We start from the raw sequence: 22,427 nt of genomic DNA, 5'->3' as shown, positions 1-22,427 counted from the left end.
GTAGGCAGATTTTGAAGTTAGGCTAAGCCTTAGGTGACATGGGAGCAACCTCTCATACATGGCATTAGAATTCCAGAATTACTCTACTTAGTTTCCGCGATTGGATTGTTTCACGCTTATACTAGGGAATAGTTGATAATTGTTTTAAATGTGTGTTATATGCTATTTATGTGGTATTTAATTAATTATTTATTTTGTTAGTTTAAACTTAATCCTTTTTAACCTTTGTTAAAAACATTAATGCATATATTTTAAAATCAAACAACAAGTTCATAAAAAGAGATTGAAACACAACAAATACCTCAGAGCACGGCAATACTACAGATAACATGCATTTTCAGATTAACTTTTCTAAAATTTGTATATAAAAATTAAGTTTGAAAACTTTTCCATTAATAAGATGGATTATACCTTGGGCTTAGATAGTGTGGCAAGATTTGATATTAATATAAACAACAAAAAATTATAAATTCCACAACTGATGGGCTAAATTCTCAATTTTATTTGCCCTATATATCTCTATTCCATTGAAATACCATTAAATTTAAAAAATACACTTTTTTTTAATCTCTTTTTCTACATATTTTAAATGATTTTTTTTTTTAAATTCGTTTTTTCTTGGATTTTCCCCATTTAAATCATGATTCTAAAAATATCTTATACTATTATTGATCTATAAATTTTTTCCCTAAAAGATTTTTGCTGCGATGATTTGAAATATGGAGGCTTTCTCTTCCTAGATGTAAAATTAAATAATACGGCTGAAAGAAAAGACCTTGTGGCATGCTTGGCTTCTGCAACTTATAATGTTTTTGAATATATAATGGTAGAAGGGGACTCCATTCTCCTAATCAGTGTTATTCAGAAATTATCTTGCCTTGATTGGAAGCTCAGGTAATATGTTGAGGTGGCTTTGGTGTTAAGCTCCATATTTTGAAATATGTTTCCATCATTGCAAGCATAATCTTAATGGCATGGCATATTTCTTTCCTAATCACGGTATTTACCAAAATCTTATAATGGCTCTTTTTAGACATCTTTCTTCATCAGAGGACAATGTAGATAAGCATATCGTATTTAAACCTCCTTGGAGCTTATATTTAATTTCTTATATGGTCCTCTTGGACCTTTTGAAGCTTTTGTTTGCTTTTCAATATGGTAACTGCAGTTGGTAATATTATGCCCATTCGTGGGATCTTAAGTCTTGACTTACAAACATTTATGAATTTTTTTTTATTAAGCTTAATTATGATTTAAAAATGATTATTTTAGTTTGTGAAAAGTCTTTTTCCTAATATATTTTTTATGCCTAGGCTACCCCAGTTTTACCTTGGAAACTCCAAAGTGCATCCCAGGATTGTGGATATATCTTAGTATCTTCTAAACATGCCCAAGACAAACCCACAATCTTTGAGATTTAACCTTGGTCTGTCCAAGCCACGATCTATACCCAAACTCATCTGGTACGAGTACATGATATGAACTTATCTCCAAAATACTATTAACAAAAGCAAAAGCATAAAAAAAATATAACACAGCATTTTTTATAAGGGGTAAATGCTTTTGACCTAGAGCTATGAATCAGTTGGGTCACAAAAGGGGGACCCCATTCCCGATATAAACATTCAACAATAACACCTCAGCTGGCTTTGAACCTTGATGGCAAGAAGAGCACCACAACTTAACTATCGAACCATGCCAATGCTGGGAAAAAAAACACAAAGCTTTGATATAACTGCAAATATACTTTATATCCAGATTCTTGGTACAAGTATCAGAAACCTCTTAGAGAGGGCAACCTTGTGAAGAGCAAAGCTCCAATACAAAATATGATTCCAAGGTGTTCTTCTATTTATTACAACATTAGTATAAAATTATAAATGCATCACAAAAATTGACTTATGAGGTGCAACCCACGTGGGATAATTCCATACACCTAATATAAACTCATTACACTATTATAACTTCATGTGCTGCATGTAGGTTAAATCCACACAACATAATATTTACTAAATAACTAAAATATGATTATTACAATGCTCATAATAATAATATTAGAGGGTTAGGACATTAGGGGTATTAAGATTATGTCCTCAAAATTGGGAAAACTTAGTAACATAGTAAGTTTCAATCAGTTGTTGAAACCATAGTTTGTAAACTTGGACTTGGTGAACCTAAAAGCTTGACAAAATCTCATAAAAAACTCAACAAAATTCATCACTTAAAAAATTATTCTGGGCAAAAAACAGTAAATTTTCTGTCTACAGTTGTGTTGTAGGGCATGCTCTCAGTATACGAGTAATTTTTAGGCACATTTTTGTGTACCATTGTGTTTTTCAGTCTACAGTTGCATTTTAGGGCATGTTTTTCAATATATGACTACTTTTATGGAACATTTTTGCACTTGAGGGCTATTTTTCAGTTCCAAGTTGCATTATTTAGTGGCATGTTTTTCAATACAGTGGAAATTAAGGTATGACACAGACAGCAAAAATACCAATTTTTGCATTTTTTTTGTGTGTTTTTTAATCATTCTTCTCCCATATTTTGGTAAGTTGTGCATTAACTCTGTGAGAACTCAGCCATGAAGAAAAAAATGCAAGTACTCAGCAACTTGCTGATTACTCTACAAGTTTGAAAACTGTGGTTGAAATAACTGCTAGTGTAGACATGGATATGTAAAATTGAATGGAGCAACCATGCAAGTCCATTTGAGAATTCCAGCGGCCTATGTTGATAAAGTCATTGTTGATAAAGATTTCCAGCAACTTGCTGATTACTCTACAAGTTTGAAAACTGTGGTTGAAATAACCGCTAGCATAGACATGGATATGTAAAATTGAATGGAGCAATATTTGTATTCTGAACTAGAAAGCAGCCATGCAAGTCCATTTAAGAATTCCAGTAACTTGCTGATTACTCTACAAGCTAGAAAACTGTGGTTGAAATAACCGCTAGTGTAGACATGGATATGTAAAATTGAATGGAGCAATATTTGTATTCTGAACTAGAAAGCAGCCATGCAAGTCCATTTAAGAATTCCAGCGGCCTATGTTGTTAATGTGAACTAAATAATATTGAGGGTGGAGCTGCAACACATTTGCTAAAATATACAATGAACATCAATGACAAACATGCTGCAGTAGAGAACACTTTGAAGTTTGCATGGCATTTTATCATGTCCTTGGGAAATACCTTGCATGCCCTTAACAGATGTCACCTGCCAAAGCAAGCACAATTGCAAAGACCAAAGCTGCACTTTTGTTGGGTGACATATTATAGTCGTTGCCAAATATCATCAGGATTCTTTATAGTGACCGCATAAGAGGCTAAACAGTTACAACTGTCAACTGATGATGCAAGATGTGTAACATTATGGTCACAATGTTCCATCCTCGTCATGTATAAAGCCTTCTGAAATATCACCTGTGAATGGAAGCAGAATTGTTAATGAAAAAGATGCACCCATGTTGTGTGAAATTGTAGTCATTGCTAGAGCTTGTCTAAACCCCGAATCATGATAAATGGTAGGCCTAGAGTAGGGTCTTTGAAGAATCCTTTGCAATAACTGGATAGCAGTTTATACACCAATTCCCAAGAGAGTGAATGTGTATAGTAGCATTTAATTCAATTTGTTAGAGTTTGACTATCAGCTGTTTGAGTGTCATTAGGATTAATTTGTGTTTGTGTATTTTTAGATGGCTATAATCTTGACAATTTTAGAATTAGTCACAGTGAGCTGCTTTGTTTACCAAAAAAATGGAGATAGCATCGAAGACCATAGTTGATTACAATGTATCCATGGTGAGTCATACTTGTCCACATATATAAATACACATAACATTTATCACTGTACATGTTTTCATATATGTAATACATAAAGATTGCACATGTGTCTAGCATCTGGTCTTGTGTGAATTGGATGTAACTGCATTTTCTAAAGAGAGCAATGATTCCTACTGCCAGTTTGAATGGATCATGGAAGCATATTCTAGGTGAAAATTACAAAATTACTAGGTTTCATATGAACCGTGTGTCAAATTAATCTGTTTGATACCATTGATTAGTATATTGAGAATTGTTGAGCTCAAATGATCTAAATCTCAGCTTTTTGTTTGATTTTTAAGCAATTTACCATAAATAATAACAAATTGTAATAGCCTGTTTTCTCCACCCTCATTAATTCTAGTATGTGCATCTTAATTTGGAAGCTAACTTTAACCAGGGATAATGTTGTATTTGCCAGCTTATATACAACACAGGCGTTATCCCTTTGAGATAGTAGTGTTGCTACTGAAAACCTTATCAGCCAGTGCATCCATGCACTGAAGAATGATTTTATGGGAATTTTTTTTATTGATTTTCCTTAGAGATCTGCATTTGCTGCTTGTGCATACCCCACATTTTTCATTTATACATCATCACTTGTGGTTGCTTGGTGTGCTATGACATTGACACATTCCTTTGCAGACTTCCCATTATTATGCTTTAACATTTGTCTGTTTTTTTGTTTAATTGGGTAATTTTGACTCTTGAGTACCGCATGAACATCAAGTTTTTCTTAGCAAATCAAAATGCAATAAAGGCCTGTGGTTCTGGATGATTTATGTGTGTGAAGCAATTGTTTTTATTTTTTATTGTAGGGATTGGGTTTTTAATAATGAACATGCAACATTTTTTTGAATGGATAAAGCTAGAGGAAGATGAAAGTAAGGATCAATTACCGATGTAACAAAAGAATATGCAGTCTAATTGTGAATACATGTGCTTCACCCAATTGTAAAGAGATTTATGAGTAGGCAACACGATGCACATCAAGACCCTATGATTATGTGGCTTCCTTAAATGATTGGATGGGTTGACAACATTTCATTTATTATGTTATTTTCAGGCACAAAGCAAAAGTGGGAGACCTCCATCTGATCTTGAACACGTGCGCTGGTTGCATGTAAGACTTTTGCACACCTGTTTTTAATATCACAAATTTTGTACTCTCTTATTTTTGTAAACTTTGCCTTTATGGCTGTTTCCCTATCTTATATTCAGTTGTGTGTGATTTCTTCTTTTATACGGTTATTTGGTTTCATAGAGAAAAGGTAATCTGCTAGTTCAAACACCTGAAAAAAGGATTTTTCACATGTATAATATGATTTGAAAGAGTTTATTTGGTGATCCTTAGATCGGTATTGGCCTAGGGAAAGTGATACTGGGATATCCACAGGCCTAGATGATCTATGAACTAAGATATTCTGTAAGAGTGATGTGATAACATGCTTTTTTTGTAGGTCTGTACAGCATAAATGTTAGAATTCTATCACCTTTATTTATTAGTGTGAAATTAACTCACATTGCAAGGATTAGCATATAGCACATGAGCATTGTATTTTTCAAGTCTAGTGCACTCAAGTTATGAAGACCTTTTAGTATCATAAGTCATGGGTTATGTTCTGTGTTACTTTATTTTATGATGTGCCTTAGTTTTGTGTCTTAGCATGGAATCTAATTTATGATTTATCATTCAAAATGCATTGTCTGTACAAATGTATAATCTCTGCTACCTGTGTGTTATTCGTTTAAGTCTTAAGCTTTCTTGATCGAATCTAGTTGAGTTAACTTCATTTTAAATCAACTCTGAAAGCATATTGTATCTGGGAATTTAATGTTGTAATTGTGATAATACATTTCTTTAGTTGATAGGGAATTCATGTCAGTACTAACTGGTCTTATCCTTTTGTATCCAGCGTTATGCTGAGGCCCAATGTGCTGTTATTTCACAAGATCATAAGGGTATGTTTTAGATGGAAGAATAATCTGCAAATGGTGCTCAATGTCCAAATATGAATTTTAAATAATGATTTGCTCTGTTTTCTTTGCTTTGCTCTACTGTAGAGCACATTTTCTCAATTATATTTTTTACGACTGAATCAGGTATGTCAGAACATTTCAATAATCTTTTACAGCGATTTCCCAACAATCTCCATATATTGCTTGAGACAGCAAAGGTGCGTACATTAAACTTACATATGGAGCTTTGCACTTATTTAATGTCTACAGTTGTCTGTTCAATTTGTTTCTGTGATTGCTGAATGTGACTAAATCCCATAAAGTCAGGACAACTTAAATAACACTTGCAATCACACACATGTGAGCTCAAGCTGCCAGGACTTCTACTTTGAATCCAGGATATTCCACCAATTGGATGGTAATCTGAATTAAAAGATGCAGGTAGATACAACTATAACTCCGGTCCAGCCCCACACACGTTTCTCTAAGTCTAATTCCTAGCTTCCGTTCCCTTTGAATGAAGGCAGTATCTTATATATGTATTTAAAGTTGACAGTTACAATATTCCCTCACCCAACCTTCCCGCCTTAAAGAGAGGTGTGAAAGGAGTCGACCTTCTATCTATTGTTTCAGTCCAGGCCCTATCCTCTTGCATAGGACTGGTGACCTTTTGTTCTTTTGAGCCTCTAAAAACTAATCCAAAGGTTGCATCTTATTCTCAATTGAAAATATATCTCTAATTGATTACATTCAATTTCTCTGATTGTTTAGAGTTAACAAAATGCTTACAGATTTTGTATAAACTTTAAGGTTGCCCACAGATTAATCTTTAGGAACAAAATCTAAGAGGTGATATTGAGTCACCTACCTAAGACAAGGAGGTGCTGTCCTGTGGGACCTTTATCCCGCATTTAAAAGACCAGATGTTGGAGGCTTCTGCCTTGAAAGCCTGCTGTGAAATCAGATCTAGCCTTTTTCCTACACTTAGAGCTCTTATGCTGTCCATTCCTTGTGTCACAAAGATAGTCTCAAGATGGAATTATTATGCTCTTGCAGTAGTGAACTAATTTCATGATGCATACTAGTCACTCCCTTCATTGTCAAAACAGCATCAGAAGTAAAATCTATGCTTGTTCTCCACTTAATCCACTATGCTTTCGGCACAATTATCATTTCCTACTATTTGTTACAACTACTGAACTCAACTTTCTATTATCGCCAAGCATGCCAATTATATGCATTTATCATACATGCTTATCAATTTTGTCCCAATTTTCTTGCAACTTGAAATGCTAACATACAATGAATTAGAAGTGGTATGTGTTCTTTGTGACAATTCTGCTTACTTTTGTTAATTAAAACAATTGGTTTGGCCATGATTGAACCTGTAAGTGACAGTCACCCTTGGGTAAACATGTAAGTCATAGCTTCAATGCTGAAAAAATGTGTCCTTTTACTCAGTCATCCCATGGAAGCCCCACAAAATAACTTGTGTGGTTCACTTATCCTTTGCCTAATACTTTCATCCATTTGAATCATCTGTTTTCTTGTCTTCAAGGTGTTGATACCGAACACATGAAGTCAGTTCTTATTTCTAAGTGTGATACAACATACGGGGAAGTATTTTAGGGATTCAAACTGTTCCAATTGAGATCACACCTCTCTATTTTGGAGGCTTTTGGTTGTTGATCGATTTAATTCTCGTCATTAGTCTTCTAGTTCAATCTACATTTGCACCTGTTTTTGTGGAATATAAGAGCATTGTGCCATTATCTTATTTGCCTTCATGAATTGATGACAGTTTGCCCCTTTTGTATTCTATTACATTTTTTATTCGTTATTAACTTATTGCATGCTGATCTTCATGAATTGATGATTTGTGTTTGGGATCTCTTGGAGATATAGCATGATTGACTTCTTCTGTAAGCAGTATTGTATGATGTTACCCTATCTAAGGTTTTATTCTATTTCTGCATATATTGGATGTTACGGCATCTTGGCCGACAAACATCTCGCGTTGTGTGAGATCTGTCCTCTACATTAAATTATTGCAATTGTCATATGTGTGGGTCTTACCATTAGAGCTAGACATGATCTTTTCAAAGCTTTGTTCAAGTTCTGAATTGCTGAAAATAGAATATGCAAGCCATTTGAAATTTTGTGAAATCAATTTAGTTTTGTTAATTGAATTGGTTCTCTAATTCCTTATTAAAGCTCATGAGTCATATCTATCTTCCTTACGCCTTCATTTAGATATAATTACTCACTAGATATGCATTCTTAAAAGACTTATGTTTTTAGTATTTATTTAGTTTGCAAGTTAGAGCATGTCTAGCAGGTGCATGTGCGGTAAATTTTGATCCAGGCATAAACCACTAGGTGAACCCTTGGATAAAGCTCACATTTTCCATGGTGCTGTGTATCCTAAATCACACGGGCTGTGTGATGTCCCCATCCTATACCTGAACATAAACTAGCATCAAAAGCATATGCTGCCCAGGTTGTATATAGCTATCAGTAGTTCAAAATATTTAGATGGTAGATCCAGGACATAAAGATGAAAGCTGAAGCAGTAAACCTATTGAGGAAAATTGTCTTATCTATAAGACTTAACGATTTTCCATCTGGCACCTTCATAAGGCATCAAGAAAAGGATAAACAGTAAGAGGGATTGCTTGAGATTGTGTATCATAGTCAGTAAGAATCGAGCATGTCACCATTGGCATATCCTTATTTTGATATTTGTCTTCAGGTTGGCATCCGCTTGAAAAGTCCATATGTCTAGACTTCAGTAGAGAAAAATAATGATAGGGAGCAAGTGGTTTGATTGAAACTCGTTGAACTGAAAGATTAGAGACAGTTGGTAATACGTCAGGATGCTGGTGTTGATTAAATGGATCAGCAAATCCAACTACACACACACACACACATATATACATGTATACATATATACATATGTATATATATATCATATATGTATATGTATGCATATATATATACATACATACATGTATATGTATGTATATATATGTGTGTGTGTGCGTGTGTATACATATGTTTATGTATATGTATATACATGCATATGTATATTATATGTATATATATACATATATATATATACATAGACATATACATATACATATGTATATGTATATATATGTATATATATGTATATGTATATATATATGTATGCATATATATATATACATACATGTATATGTACATATGTATATACATGTATGTACATATATATGTATATGTGTGTATGTGTGTGTGTGTATAGTTGGACTACTCGCTGAGTTTTCGATGAGTTTTAAAAAAATCGTGAGGATTTTTCCCTAGCAAGTTTTTACGAAATTTAACTCACTAGAAAAGTTGAAGAGTTTTTGGCCAAAAACTCACCAAAAGCTTGCCGAGTTTTTGCCAAAAGATTGGTGAGTCAGTGAAAAAAACTTGCATGCCAATGAATAAAGGCAAAAACGGCAGAAATGAGTTTTATTTCATCATTTTCTGTCTTGTGTTTTGCTGAGAAGGGGAAAAACACACTCCCAAACACTTGCAAACTGATTTCCATCGATTTTTATTTTCAAGTCAATCTCATTCTCTTCATCAAAATATATACATGAAATATAACATTTAAGTATATGTCTTTTTCCTTTCTTATACTTTAAGTTATATTTTATGTATATATTGGTAGGATGTTTGAGAGTGGTTCCAGATCTCTAGGAGTTATAATGCAAATTCTAGGTTTTAGAAGATCTTTTAAATTTTCAGACAGTCAAATTTCAGTACTCAGTATGCTCCTATCAACATTCTTTAGTAGTTATAACCCAAATTCTAGGTTTTAGAAGATCTTTTAAATTTTCAGACTTAGTCAAATTTCAGTAATTAGTATGCTCCTATCAACATTCTCTCGCTCTCTCTATCTCACTCACTTTATTTGCCCCGAATATTAGACCTATCTATCTCCCTATCACTCTTCCTCTATCCCCCTCTCTAAGACTCTCCATCTCACTCTCTCCTCTCTCCCCCAAGATCTAGACCTATCTCTCTACCCTCTCTTTCTCACCCTCAGACCCCTGCGAGGGGTGCTACCCTCAACCTAATTTTATTTTACAGATGCTTGGTGGCAAAGTTGGGGTGGAAATACCCAAAATCTCAAAAAATTTGCCCTCAGAATCTTATGTCAGCCTTGTAGTTCATCTAGTTGTGAGCGCAATTGCAGCTTGTTTGATGCCATCCACACGAAGAAGAGGAGCAAGTTAGCTAAAAAACGCCTCAAGGGCCTTGTCTTTGAGCAATATAATCTTCAGTTGTGCATAAGGAAGGTAGAGGAAGCACCAATTGGTCCAATTGATTTGGATGATATAGATCCTTACAATGATTGGACATTGCAGGAGCAACCTCCATTGTTTATAGAGGATGACATCAATGATTTGGAGAGGCAAGCTACAGAGGAGGAGGGGGGTGGATTTGGTTTCACACTGGATGACATTGAGGAGGATGAGGAGTCATTGCTAGTGCTAGGTGCAGGTAGAGGCAGAGCTACATCCAAGATGGAGGACGAGCCATAGCTTGAGCCAGTCATATCGAGCGAGGAGGCACAATCACGCCCACAACAAACTTCTAGGACGAAACCCTCTAGTTCTACCTCTCCCCTAGTTTTTACTAGAGCTGGGAAGAGGAAGATGTAATTGTATATATTTATTTACTTTTAGTTCTACAAGAACTATTTACTATTTTGCTTCCAGCCATTAGCATTCCTCATGAGGATGCGATTTTGCACCCACTTTGTGTTTAAATATATCTAGACTCAACTTGTTTCTTTTGTGTTCTCATTTATTAACTCATGGGATGCATCTTTGCATTGAATTTTGCAAAAAAATGCTTTTCTAATTAAATTTAAGCAATTTTTTAAGTTCTCGAGTTTTTGCCGAGTATTGGCCGAGTTTTTCTTGAGTTATTTTTTTGGGCCTTAGTTAGTTTTTGGTTTTGGCAAGTAGTTCAACTATGGGGTATACATATGCATATGTATATGTATATACATACATATGTATATTATATGTATATGTATATATACATATACATATACATATATATGTATATATACATATAAATATACATATATATGTATACATGTGTGTTTATATGTATATATGTGTGTGTGTGTGTATGTATATATATATACACACCAAAATTCATACAGCATGATATCATACTGAAGGTAGGTGACAAGCCATCAAAGGATGACATTAAGCAACATTACCATAAGAGCATCGGGCCATAACACAACCACCATCATCATAACAAGGACCTTGTAAGAGGCACTCAAGGGCTCCCATGTTTACATCAAGCAGTACAAAGCAGCCATCATTGTATATACAACAAAGCTTCCATTCAGCAATAAAGCTTATAAGATAATCGATTACCACATACTTAGCGATCAGCAAGCAAACCAACATAATATCATTAATATCGCCACCATGAAAAGATTTGTCACATATGTTATCTAATCATAGATTAGTTATTCAATAGGGTGTGATTACCTTAGAGGAGCCAAATACTAAAAGGTGCGATTCTTCATAAGATATTAAAAGGGCACCAAGAACCATTCCAATTATCATTGATTATTTCTATTTCTTATTTTCATCCATATTTGGATCGCTCATTTTAGCAGTAGTCTTCTAAAGGCCAATTGTTTGCATACACCTAAAGCTAGCAATAAGGAACAGCACCATAACCATTGCATACTTCCAAAGCATAATTAGAAACAGCAATTATAGCATCATCGCTATTAACGTTGGGGAGAAGACTTACAGCATAATTTACATCACCATATCGGGAACAACAGGGTTAAATCCATAGTATCAAGTGAATAAGCTTTCACAATTGCAGATCGGAGTATAGCAGAGAATATGATTGCATAATTCTCAGCGCCATATCAGAGACAGCAAAGATACTCCATCTTATCTCATCAATAAGATTGCAGATTTGAATACCAAAGATATTCATTGCATCAAACAATACTTGAATAATGATTCAGATTATCATCATAATACAAGTTGTATTGATTGTATGGTCATAAGTTATCTCACTTATATAAGTACTACCTACTATCATCAATATAAGTTCGTAAAGGTTGTTGTGTTATAAGTAGAGTTTGAGCCAAAATGTTTACTAATACGGTGTCAATTTAGATTACAAAGTAAACAGAATGGGAATGCGCTGTTATTATTCGTAAAGCAATTGGCAGAACATAAACAAAATTCACAATATGGCCAGAATGATATATCTTTATTGCATCAGGCAAAATGGATGTACAATAATCACTACTGCCAGGGTTCCCTTACAACACAGCATAAATAGTACTTGGTGGTTGGTGGAGATACCAACTGTCACAAACTGCCAACTAAGCCCTACGGGAACCCCACATGGCCAATTAATTAACATAAACAAAGTATTATTCCCATGCCAGCATTTTACGGCCAACAGGGAAGAAGTCTCTTGCAATTGAATTGTAAGTTAATAGTCCCTTATTCCTAAGAAATTACATAAGGGGACCTTACAGGCTGAGTCTAAAGTCCAAAAAATGTGGATGTGTACAAAAGCTCTCATTGATCAAGAAAAAAAAAATACACAAGTAATTTCAGAAGTCTAATGTTTGATTGTTTGCATATGTTAAGAGTTATGGTACACTTGTCTTATATTGCAAGTAAAATTCTAGTGACTTATAAAGCATAATTGAGTCTATGATAGTCTGATTTCAATTATATTCCTTTGAAGGGCTTTCTAATGCTGTCAACATTTCTGGATGTTTGATCCTATGAAGGATAGTTCTATAAATTTGTTAAAGATAGGAGGAAATGGGAGTGACTTGTCCTGATACTATATTTGATGTATCAACATGGATTGTGCAGGCAGAAGTAGCCGTTGGAAGGAATGATGAAGCCCTTCTGAACTTTGAAAAGGTATGTTATTGATGGTTTATGGTATGTTTTCTTTGTAGCTCTTGCTTTCTTATCTGATTTTAATTGTTTTCATTCACAGGCTCGATCTCTTGATCCATACAATTTAACAGGCATGGATGAGTATGCAATGCTCTTGCGGACAAGAGCAGACCCTTCTGAATTGAATAGGCTGTTAAATGACCTATTGCTTACTGATCCTAACAGGCCAGAGGTTTGGGTTGCATCAGCTGCTTACTGGGATAGACGTGATGATAAATTTCGGGCTTTGACATACGCCGAAAAGGTATTTTTCATTGTATTTTCCTCTGATTTGTATTGGCATTATTTCTTTATATCTCTTTACAGTGTGTTATTTACTTTACCTTGCACACTTTTTGCTGGTCAGAGTGTGCGGGTTGATGAAAGACATGTACCAGGTTATATTATCAAGGTAATATTTCTATCTCTTACCTTGGTATTTAAAATACTGTTTCTTTCTTGTGATTCAATCTCAATCATTCATTGATTGCATACAAATCATTCCAGGGAAACTTATTATTATCATTGAATCGAGCTGAGGCAGCTGTAATGTCCTTTAGAAGAGCTCACCAACTGAGGCCTGACCTTCGTTCCTATCAAGGTGAACATGACCATTTTTAAATTTTATTAATGATATCAGGAATAGTTGACTGTGGTGGCTTAGATTTTTTTAGCATAAATAAACGATGATTCTATAGGGTTTCCTTCTGGTAATTCCTCAATGAGTCTGAATGGTGAGATAACTATGTTGTTAATATTCGATCAGTTTCTGAAATTCCTGCCTTGTGTACTCTTTTCTGTTTCAATTCGAATGTTGATGCAATCTCTCTACAAAGTTTGAGAAAATTGCTTCTGACAAGGGGACACTTATTCATCATCCCTTGTTCTTCCATGGGGATGAACATAATCAAAGTTTAATTGCGTGCTGCTTTTGGCTATGGGTTGGTTTTATTGATGTTCTTCTTTTGGTCAAAATGTTGGTTAATTGAACATTTGTGGCTTTCCCAATGCTGTTGATGGCTTGGCTAAATGTTATTCAAATAATTTTTTTCCTATTTGTATCTTATGATATGCAATACCCTGCTTCCATGCTCAAGCTAGTAAAATGAAACTATATTTTTGGTAAACTTTTAAAGATCAACTTTCTTTCTGTTCCTGTCTTGTATGATATTTCATAGGTAGACATAGTATCATTTGTTTGGATTCAATTATGTAATGACTTTGGATTCCAACATTTTGGGTTTCCTCTCTTGGGAATTAATAGTAAACACATGAATTAATAATAGAAATGACAATGTCTTCTAGATACAGTAGTAAAATTGATGGTGTAATATTGCCACACTCATTGTCTATTTGATGATTTAGGCATCATTGGTGGCAAGAACAAAGCTATTTAACAAGTAAAATCAAATGTATGTGTAGCTTTTGATACGACAAGTTTGGATCTCCTAAACTCTTGCTTAAGGTAGAGTTTTGGCATCTTTATAATACCATATTTGTCTCTCAAGTGAAGCATGCCAAAAATCTAGAGTAATTCAAGATGTTAGATTGTAATCCCTCATCTACACTTATGGAGCTTGGGCATAAAGTTTTAACCCATATTAATTCTTCAACGGTTAATAAATTAGCATTTAAACAATTGGTAGGAATCTTTATCTATCATTCCCATTTGATTGGATTTGTGTTTTGTTGTTATCCATTTGTTGATGTGTTCTTTAGGACATCTCGAACACAGAATAAAATACAAAGTATTCTATCCTCTCTGGAACAAAGAAACCTCATATGCTGTCCAATGTGCTCAAATGAGATGACTCCAAGGTTTACAATGCGAACAATTGACTTTAGTGCTTGGGATAGACTTAGTGTTTATGATGTGATTTGCTGGAATCACAAGGGGACTTACGTTTATGAACTCCGCTGGAATGCAGAAACTAAACTGACTTGTTTGGAAAATAAAGAAAAAAGAGATGAAGGGTTAGGAAATCTAATCTAATCCTAAGAACAATGATGACAATGGATGATACATAGATAGACAAATTCCCACAAATCAAGCCTTGCTTCGTCATGATGACAACAACTACACAAAACTGATTCAATCTTCTAAGAAAATGGAAGACTTTTACACTGCGAATGCATCATCTAAATACCCAATGTTGGCCCAACTTGAACAAGTATCCACAATTGAACTTAGCACAATGATTAGGCTCAGGCTTACTTTGTATTGTAGCTTACAATCAGCAAACCACAAAAAGTATGAACCAAAGAATTCATTACAATATTTTCATAAGCATCCACCATGATCAATGAACTCTGATTAATCTTGAGAAGTAACAAGAAACCATGCAGAATGTAGAAACAACACATTGAGATCCACCATGCTTCATTGAAATCATGTATTAAATTCAAAAAGTCTTGACTACAATCTTCGGCTTCCTCCTGCTCTACTACTACTTCTAATTGCTAACTATTAAATATTAATTGTCTATTAACCGTTACAAATGAAAAGGTTAGGCCTTTTATAGATATACCATTACAATTCAATGGCTAGGATTGATTCTCAAATGAATGGCCAAGATTTAACAAAAAAATCCTAAGTAGGGTTAGTTACAACTATTTTTGACCAATGAGATCATTACAATATTTAGGACACATGTCCATTTTTGAATGTCGACCAATGAAACATGAGGCTAGGTACATCGAAGTTTGTGCTACGACATGCGGTAGTTATCCTCTTCGTAGGATGAGTTAGGTTCAATGAACTTGGAAGCTTTGATTTGGAACCTCTTGATTGGTTGAATGATTAGGTGCCAACTCAGTGTGCACAACATGCAGATCATCACAAAGTGTTTGTGTTTGAGCATATCTCTTGATACTCAACATTTCCAACCCTGGTGTGATGGTGATGGGACACGTTTTCAAATTTTATCATTGTTTGGGGATTTGGTCCTTGTTCTTTCCTTGATGATGTTTGATCCTGATATGTGGAATACATCCTTAAAGTAGTACTATTTGGGGTTCTTCTAATTTATTGGCACCTACATCATCTATTATGGATGGTGATGATGATATTTTTGAAGAGCCATATGATCATGTTTGATCAGTTGTGATTGGTTGTTGATGTTTGACATTATTATTTTTTAATTTCATTATATAATGTATATCATGCATTCGACTTTGACTAATTGACATTGTAATATTTTTATTTTAGTGGTAGTTCTTGTTTATTATATGTATGATGCTATGTGTGGTATCTTGAGTTTATTACTATTGCAAGTATTCTTATATCAGTGATTTTTGTATGTTTTGTATGGATGAACCCAAAACAAACCTAACCCCCAAATTTGTTTTGACCGAACTTGCAAATGGAACCCTCTAACTTGAATCCGACCCATTGTTGATACTAGCAACTCAGCTTGTTGGTATGGATCTGTATGTGTCTTCGTTCTAAAGACTTGGTCCGTGAAGGCTCCTCCATCTTTCAACAGAGTAGAACATGATCATGAAATAGGATAAAATCTTCTTTACTCAATTTGTTGTGAAAGACTATTTAGAGGAAATCCTTGATGCTAACTTAACTCAGTTGTGTTGCTAGGAGATGCGTCTTCAACCCCTTTGGACACATCTTGGAGATGTGTCTTTGGTATCGGAGACGTCTTTGGTCATAGGAGACTTCCAACTGTAGTCTGCTGAAGTCTCCCACTGTCGCCCACCCAAAAGTTGTCATCTCCCACACAAATAAAACAAAATATCTAAAACTTGAAAGTCAAGTGCATTGGGAAGCTGGAAAATAAGCACACCACAAAATAGAAAATAATGGGGGCAAATTCTGCTAGATCCTTGGGAGTCAGGAATTTGGTTGCGATAATACTTTTTGTTACTTCATTCTTGTATGTCTATATTCATATTCTCATATATATAATCACACTAAATAGCCAAAGAATTTGCAATGTTGAAAGATTCAACTTGTTGGTTCTAGTTCTTGCCTTTAGTTTTGTTATACACTTTGTCGAATATGATTGATTCTTATGAAGTTTCCTTTGCTTTTGATGGATGTTTTGGTTTTGGATATACTCTTTGCTCCTTTTATCCTATATATCTGGATTGCTGTTGGGTGTTTGATACTTTTTCTCCTGAATGTGTTTTGTTGCCTATTTAGTATTTGGGCATACCCTTCCAAAGTATTTGCAATGTTGAAAGTTCAATGTCGTGATTTTTTCTATAAATTATTAAATGGCATCTCCAAGTACATCTGTTTCCTATTTTTAAAAATAGATGTACCGGCACCAATACTAGTCACCCATACCAGTACCAGTACCAGTACCAGTCTTCCTAGCAACCTAGATTAATTGTGATGCTAATATACATCTGTGTCATCCATGAGTGTGTTCCACCATCTAGGTTTTAAAAGGTATGTTTCAAGCACCTTTTTCTTAAAGTTCTCTATGTAAATTTGCCTTAATTGGAAACATGGGTGATCTTGTTGTAATTCCTTAAGTTTTCTCATATGTTTCGTTTTCAAAGCTAGAGAACATTGAATCAGGACTTGACCGGTTTTGTAGATTCCTTATCAGCTATCTGATTAATGACAAAGTTCTCTAATATAATTGTGATCAAAATCTTTTTTGTAATCATGATATATTGGATTCTTGACCTAAGTATGGTTTCCTTGAGCTGTTTTATCTTTAAATCTTCAACTATTTTGTGTATTGAAATTGGTTCTCAAGTGCATGTACTTACACATTCTTCTTAAATGGAATATACAGCAGCAAAGAATTACTTTTTGCTAATAGGTATAGCAATATGACACAATCTTCTTAGTTGGTGTGGCATGATTAGAGGAAGGAATTGCACTATTGAAGAATTCTGAATCTCTTCTTGCTTATTAATATGACGATACTTTGAGAATTGACTAGATAGACACTTGTGACTAAGCATGAATGGTAGAAGATCATATCACAAGTGTCAATTGAATGAGACAATCTGTTATATGCGAGTTGGAAAAAAGAAAAGAATTTGTGAGCCTTAGTTTTTATACATGTTAAAGGAAGATGATCTGATATTGACCAATTTAGACATTTTTCTTTCCAACAGAGTACAATAATGATCAATGCCTATTATCTAGTGTCCTGATTCATATGTGCTTTTGTTCTTTGATTTTGAGATTTTGTGCATAGTTTGTAATTTATGATTTCCTTTATTAATCTTGTCATTTTTTGTTCTAAATTTGTATATGTAAAATTCGAGTGATTTGGTTACAGGCCTTGTGCGTGGAAACTTAGCCATTTTAAGGCCAAAAGATGCCCTAATGGCTGCTCGTGAAGCTCTAAAGGCCATGCCTCATTCAGCAAAAGCCCTTACTCTAGTGGGTGATGTCTATGCACACAATCCTGATGCCAGAGATAAGGTTAGTGCTGTCAATATGTAGTTTGTAAAGATGGATTTATGTTGACTATATGAACATACTTTAAACACTAAAATAGTTTTACCATGTTTATCCTGCCAGCAATCTTATAGAAAATGTTAAAACAATGCAATTTTTTAGAAATAATTCAGCTGTGTCATATTTATCTGTAAGCTATAACACTATTAAAATACAAGCAGTTAGGTTTTATGAGACATGACTACTTGCCTTGTAAAATCTGTTGAGATTGGGATCGAGATCCAACATCCATATCAATATGCATGGATTCATACCATTTTGATATACACAGAGCTAGGTTTTTTGAGACATAAGTTCTTGCATGGTTAAAACTGTAAGCCTAAGATCCAACAAAACTTGGTATATTTGATATAATTCATATAAATATAGATTGTTTCAATAGCCTGTCAAAAATTTCTTTGGGCTTTTCAGTCTAGCAGCAGCTTACCCATCTTGTTAACCATCAAATTAACCTGATTCATATTGAATTTCTTATTTAGTAGTGTAAAACGTTACCTAAGCAGTATTGGCTAAGTATTGATAACACAAAAGAAATATCTAAGTGAGAAATTTTAGAATTCTTAGATGCACATTTTGGAAATTGTTAAGTGTCGTTTTTACATATACAACTAGATTAGAATTATAAATAACTACACCTAGAAGAGTGCAAAGGCCATAACCCTCTGACTAATAACTAATTATATATTCCTTTGGCCTCTACTTATGGTTTTGGGGAAACTGTTCACCTACAGCACTTGTATCATGTGGCCAAAAGTGTCCTTTTTTGATCTCGTTTCTGTAGCTAGTAGTCAAACCGTCTTTCAAGATGTAAAAACTTGCCCTTGGGGATTTCCAAGATCATATTAACCTGCACAACAAGATGCAGAACAGTGAGTTCACTGAGAGAGTCTGTAAGGTGTGTCGTCTTGTTTTGGAATACTTCATCATTTTAACCTCTCCAAATATACAAAAGAATCTTAGTGGACAAGAATTATCAGAACTTTATTAATAACATCATCAGAACTATTCACATAACCAAATTAGATTTCATGCCATGAAAATCTATTCTTTTGAGCTCGACCATACCAGAGATTACAAGCATACTTGCTATCAATGAACAGGTGTTCAAAAAACACTACTGCATTATCCATGTCATAGACTTGGGGGGACAGACGCACATCAAAAAGAATAGAATCAATGGATAGCTTGTGAAGAAGAGAAAGCCACTTAAGCAAGTGTTTTTGATGAGCACACGGTTATACCGAGAAAGGGGGCGGGGGGGGGTGGGTGGGTGTTGGGGGGGGGTTGAATCAGTATAACAACAAACTTTTACTTTTTCAACTTAATTTCATAAGTATATAAATCTCATAAACATATCCATTGCATATTATTATTCGCATAAGATCTATCCTGTAACACAAATAGAACACAAGATATGCATGGAAACCCTTACGGGAGAAAACTATGGCAAATTAATGCTTTTATATAAATTCTTCTTTTATAATGTTTGTAGGCTCCAACCTACTAGAGGCACCAACCCCTCATTCAATTCGTGCGAACCTTTACCACTATAGGCACCAAACACACATTCACTTTGTGAGCACCAACTCCCTAGAGGCCGCAACCCCTCATTCAAATTTCTGCCTTATCAATGTTGCTTCTACAACAGATGATGGATGATCTTATTCTTTTCAAATTATGCTACAGTTCTCTTCTTCAAATTGTTATAATCTTCTTCTCAAAATGATCTCAAGTCTGCAACAAAACTCTCTTCACAATTTTGCTAAAGTGCTGGTCTTATATCACCTTCAAATCTGCCTATGGAACTTCTCACAATATTCTTGTATAATCTGCGATACACTTCTTACCCTTTTCACAAATCTGCTCTTCTAGAATTGGTATAATGCTTGATCTATCTTTGAAAGCACCACTCACATTGGCCTTATATATCTGCTCAAAAAACTTCTCATAAATCTGTCCATATAAGTCTTCACAAATCTGCACTAATCTTTTATATACTTTTCTTCATTAAATCTGCAATCGTCCTTCTCAAATGGCCCTTGGTGGATATGCTTTGCAGTCCTTTAACACATACAATACCCTTCAATCAACTCTTGGCTTATGATTATATATCTTCCAATACCTCTTCGTGATAGGTAGTATCTCTTAAAAGAGATAGCCTTTCAAATGGACATAGCCTTTTGTTGTTTGTTTTATAATTAATATTGTAACATGCCGAAACAAAATAATGCATTTTAAACATCAACTTTGCAACTTTAAAACATAAGGAAAGGAACATTTTTTTTTTGAAATAAACAAATAGCTGAAATGAAACTAGATCTTAACTGAAATTTGCATTACAAAGATCCATACTATAAGCAAGAACAGTAGATATGAAAGTAACTTAAAACATTTCAATTTAAATGAAAGAGAAGGGGTTTAGAAAGTACATTTCTCCTAATGCTAACATTTTGAACTTTCATAACTTTATCATCAAACCAATGAGGAGAGAAAGTATCATTAGGGCGCTTTTTCGCTCAACCACAGACTTGCTAGTCCCCCGTGCCATATTCGATTGGATTGGTCCAACCCTTTGCAAAGAGGCAATAGGAAGTGAAACTCATGCCATTTGAGACTTGGTGTTTAGGACCTACACAACCTAGTCGGTCATACACTATGGGTAACCTCCAACTAGTATGACACTTCTGACTAGAGGTGTATCTGGTTCTCCGTTCTAGTGATCTGATGGTTGCTTACTTTAAACAGCACCACCTTGGCTAAGGTTTAAACATTGCAAGCACGAGTATGTTGTTTATAATTAGGGCCTGGCAGATTCCAATTGCCTTGGGCAACATTGGAATCCGCCTAAGGGGACCAGCCCCTTCTCCAATATATGGGGCCAGGTCCTATACCCTTCGGCCACTCCAAAAGGTCCCCACACTACACTTAAAGGTCCCCACGCTACTCCTTGATAGGGCTGACCTATCCTCTACAAACAAAGGAAATTAAATAAATTAATTTGCAAATTAAAAGGGTAAAGCCGACTTGGTTAGGAGTGTTTGATCTCCTATAAATAAAGCATACATTCTTCACAACATTATCAAGCAGCTCAAGTAAAAGGCGAAATACAAATGCAAGATAAGCGAACTTCATTCAGAACATAGCGAACTTCTTTGTGAACACAGCGAACTTCATTCATGCACAGCAGATCACAGCGAACTCCTTTTATTACCAGTTAGGTGGCAGCGAACTCCACTTATGTGCAGCAGATCACCAATTAGATCACAGCAGATAACAAAGCTATCATTGAACCAGTGATCATGATTTGCTGCCCTAGTCCTCTGTGGCATCTTCTATACTTCAGATAAGTGTGTAACTATCAATTGATTCAAAACCATAATCAGATCTGAGGATCTTTTCTGGCTGGGTTTTTCCTCTTAGGAGGTTTTCCCAGGGTATCTTTGTCTTGTCTTTTTGCATTCATTTTACTATGCTTAAATCTGAAAATACTAAAATTAACAGATTAAACGTGCTGTCAATAATCACCACCCTTCTCGGCATAGGTCAAGGATCCAGTAGGTTTAACCAACATAGAGCCATAACTGAACTCACTCAGAGACTATTGGCCACACAATTGTTTTACATTCTTTTGTTATCACCACTAATTCACAACACAGGTTTAGACCAATCTTTCTCATGGTTCATTGCATAAATAATCAGAGTATAAACTAAACCCCGAGGTTAGGATAGGTAAACGATATAAGAGCCACCAGTTGCTTGTATGAGCTTTAATTTTGGAACAACCCTCTTGCATGACATGTCTCTGCTGTCAATGCATTGTTTAAGTGTTTTTTTTATTAAAATGAATGCTAACCGCATTATGGATTCTGCTGTTTGCTCTTACCCCATTTTCCTTCTTAAACTTGGGTTTAATTTTCAACATGTGCTAGATAGGGTAATTTACAAATGAATGAATCAGCTTTACTGTTGTGATATTTTCAGATTAGATAATTCTGAGACTGCTCAAATTATGAAGGTAATTTCTTCATATTACAAGTCTTTTAGTATCTATACCCTCTAACCTTAGCCTGTATCATTCTGCATAACTTAACAGTTACACTCACCTTTCTTCCAAGTTATAACTCTCTCTCTCTCTCTCTCTCTCTCTCTCTCTCTCTCTCTCTATATATATATATATATATATATATATATATATATATATATATATATATATATAT

At 34.6% G+C, this 22,427-nt stretch overlaps 1 protein-coding gene across 3 annotated transcripts in view; it reads left to right on the top strand.

Annotated features, from left to right (window-relative positions):
* LOC131030980 (anaphase-promoting complex subunit 7) overlaps nucleotides 1-22,427 on the top strand; it is a 184,826-nt gene that overhangs the window by 111,060 nt on the left and 51,339 nt on the right. For all 3 annotated transcript variants that reach the window (XM_057961965.2, XM_057961966.2, XM_057961967.2), the window contains 8 exons: nucleotides 4,892-4,948; nucleotides 5,742-5,787; nucleotides 5,929-6,002; nucleotides 12,702-12,752; nucleotides 12,832-13,035; nucleotides 13,138-13,182; nucleotides 13,278-13,371; nucleotides 18,029-18,174. In XM_057961965.2, the coding sequence (XP_057817948.1) occupies nucleotides 4,892-4,948; nucleotides 5,742-5,787; nucleotides 5,929-6,002; nucleotides 12,702-12,752; nucleotides 12,832-13,035; nucleotides 13,138-13,182; nucleotides 13,278-13,371; nucleotides 18,029-18,174 (717 nt within the window). The remainder of the gene's footprint in view (nucleotides 1-4,891; nucleotides 4,949-5,741; nucleotides 5,788-5,928; nucleotides 6,003-12,701; nucleotides 12,753-12,831; nucleotides 13,036-13,137; nucleotides 13,183-13,277; nucleotides 13,372-18,028; nucleotides 18,175-22,427) is intronic.

This window comes from Cryptomeria japonica, chromosome 9 (genome assembly GCF_030272615.1).
Source record: "Cryptomeria japonica chromosome 9, Sugi_1.0, whole genome shotgun sequence".
Classification (NCBI taxonomy): domain Eukaryota; kingdom Viridiplantae; phylum Streptophyta; class Pinopsida; order Cupressales; family Cupressaceae; genus Cryptomeria; species Cryptomeria japonica.
Note: the sequence above shows the minus strand (reverse complement) of the source record. Positions and strands in the feature narration are given on the sequence as shown.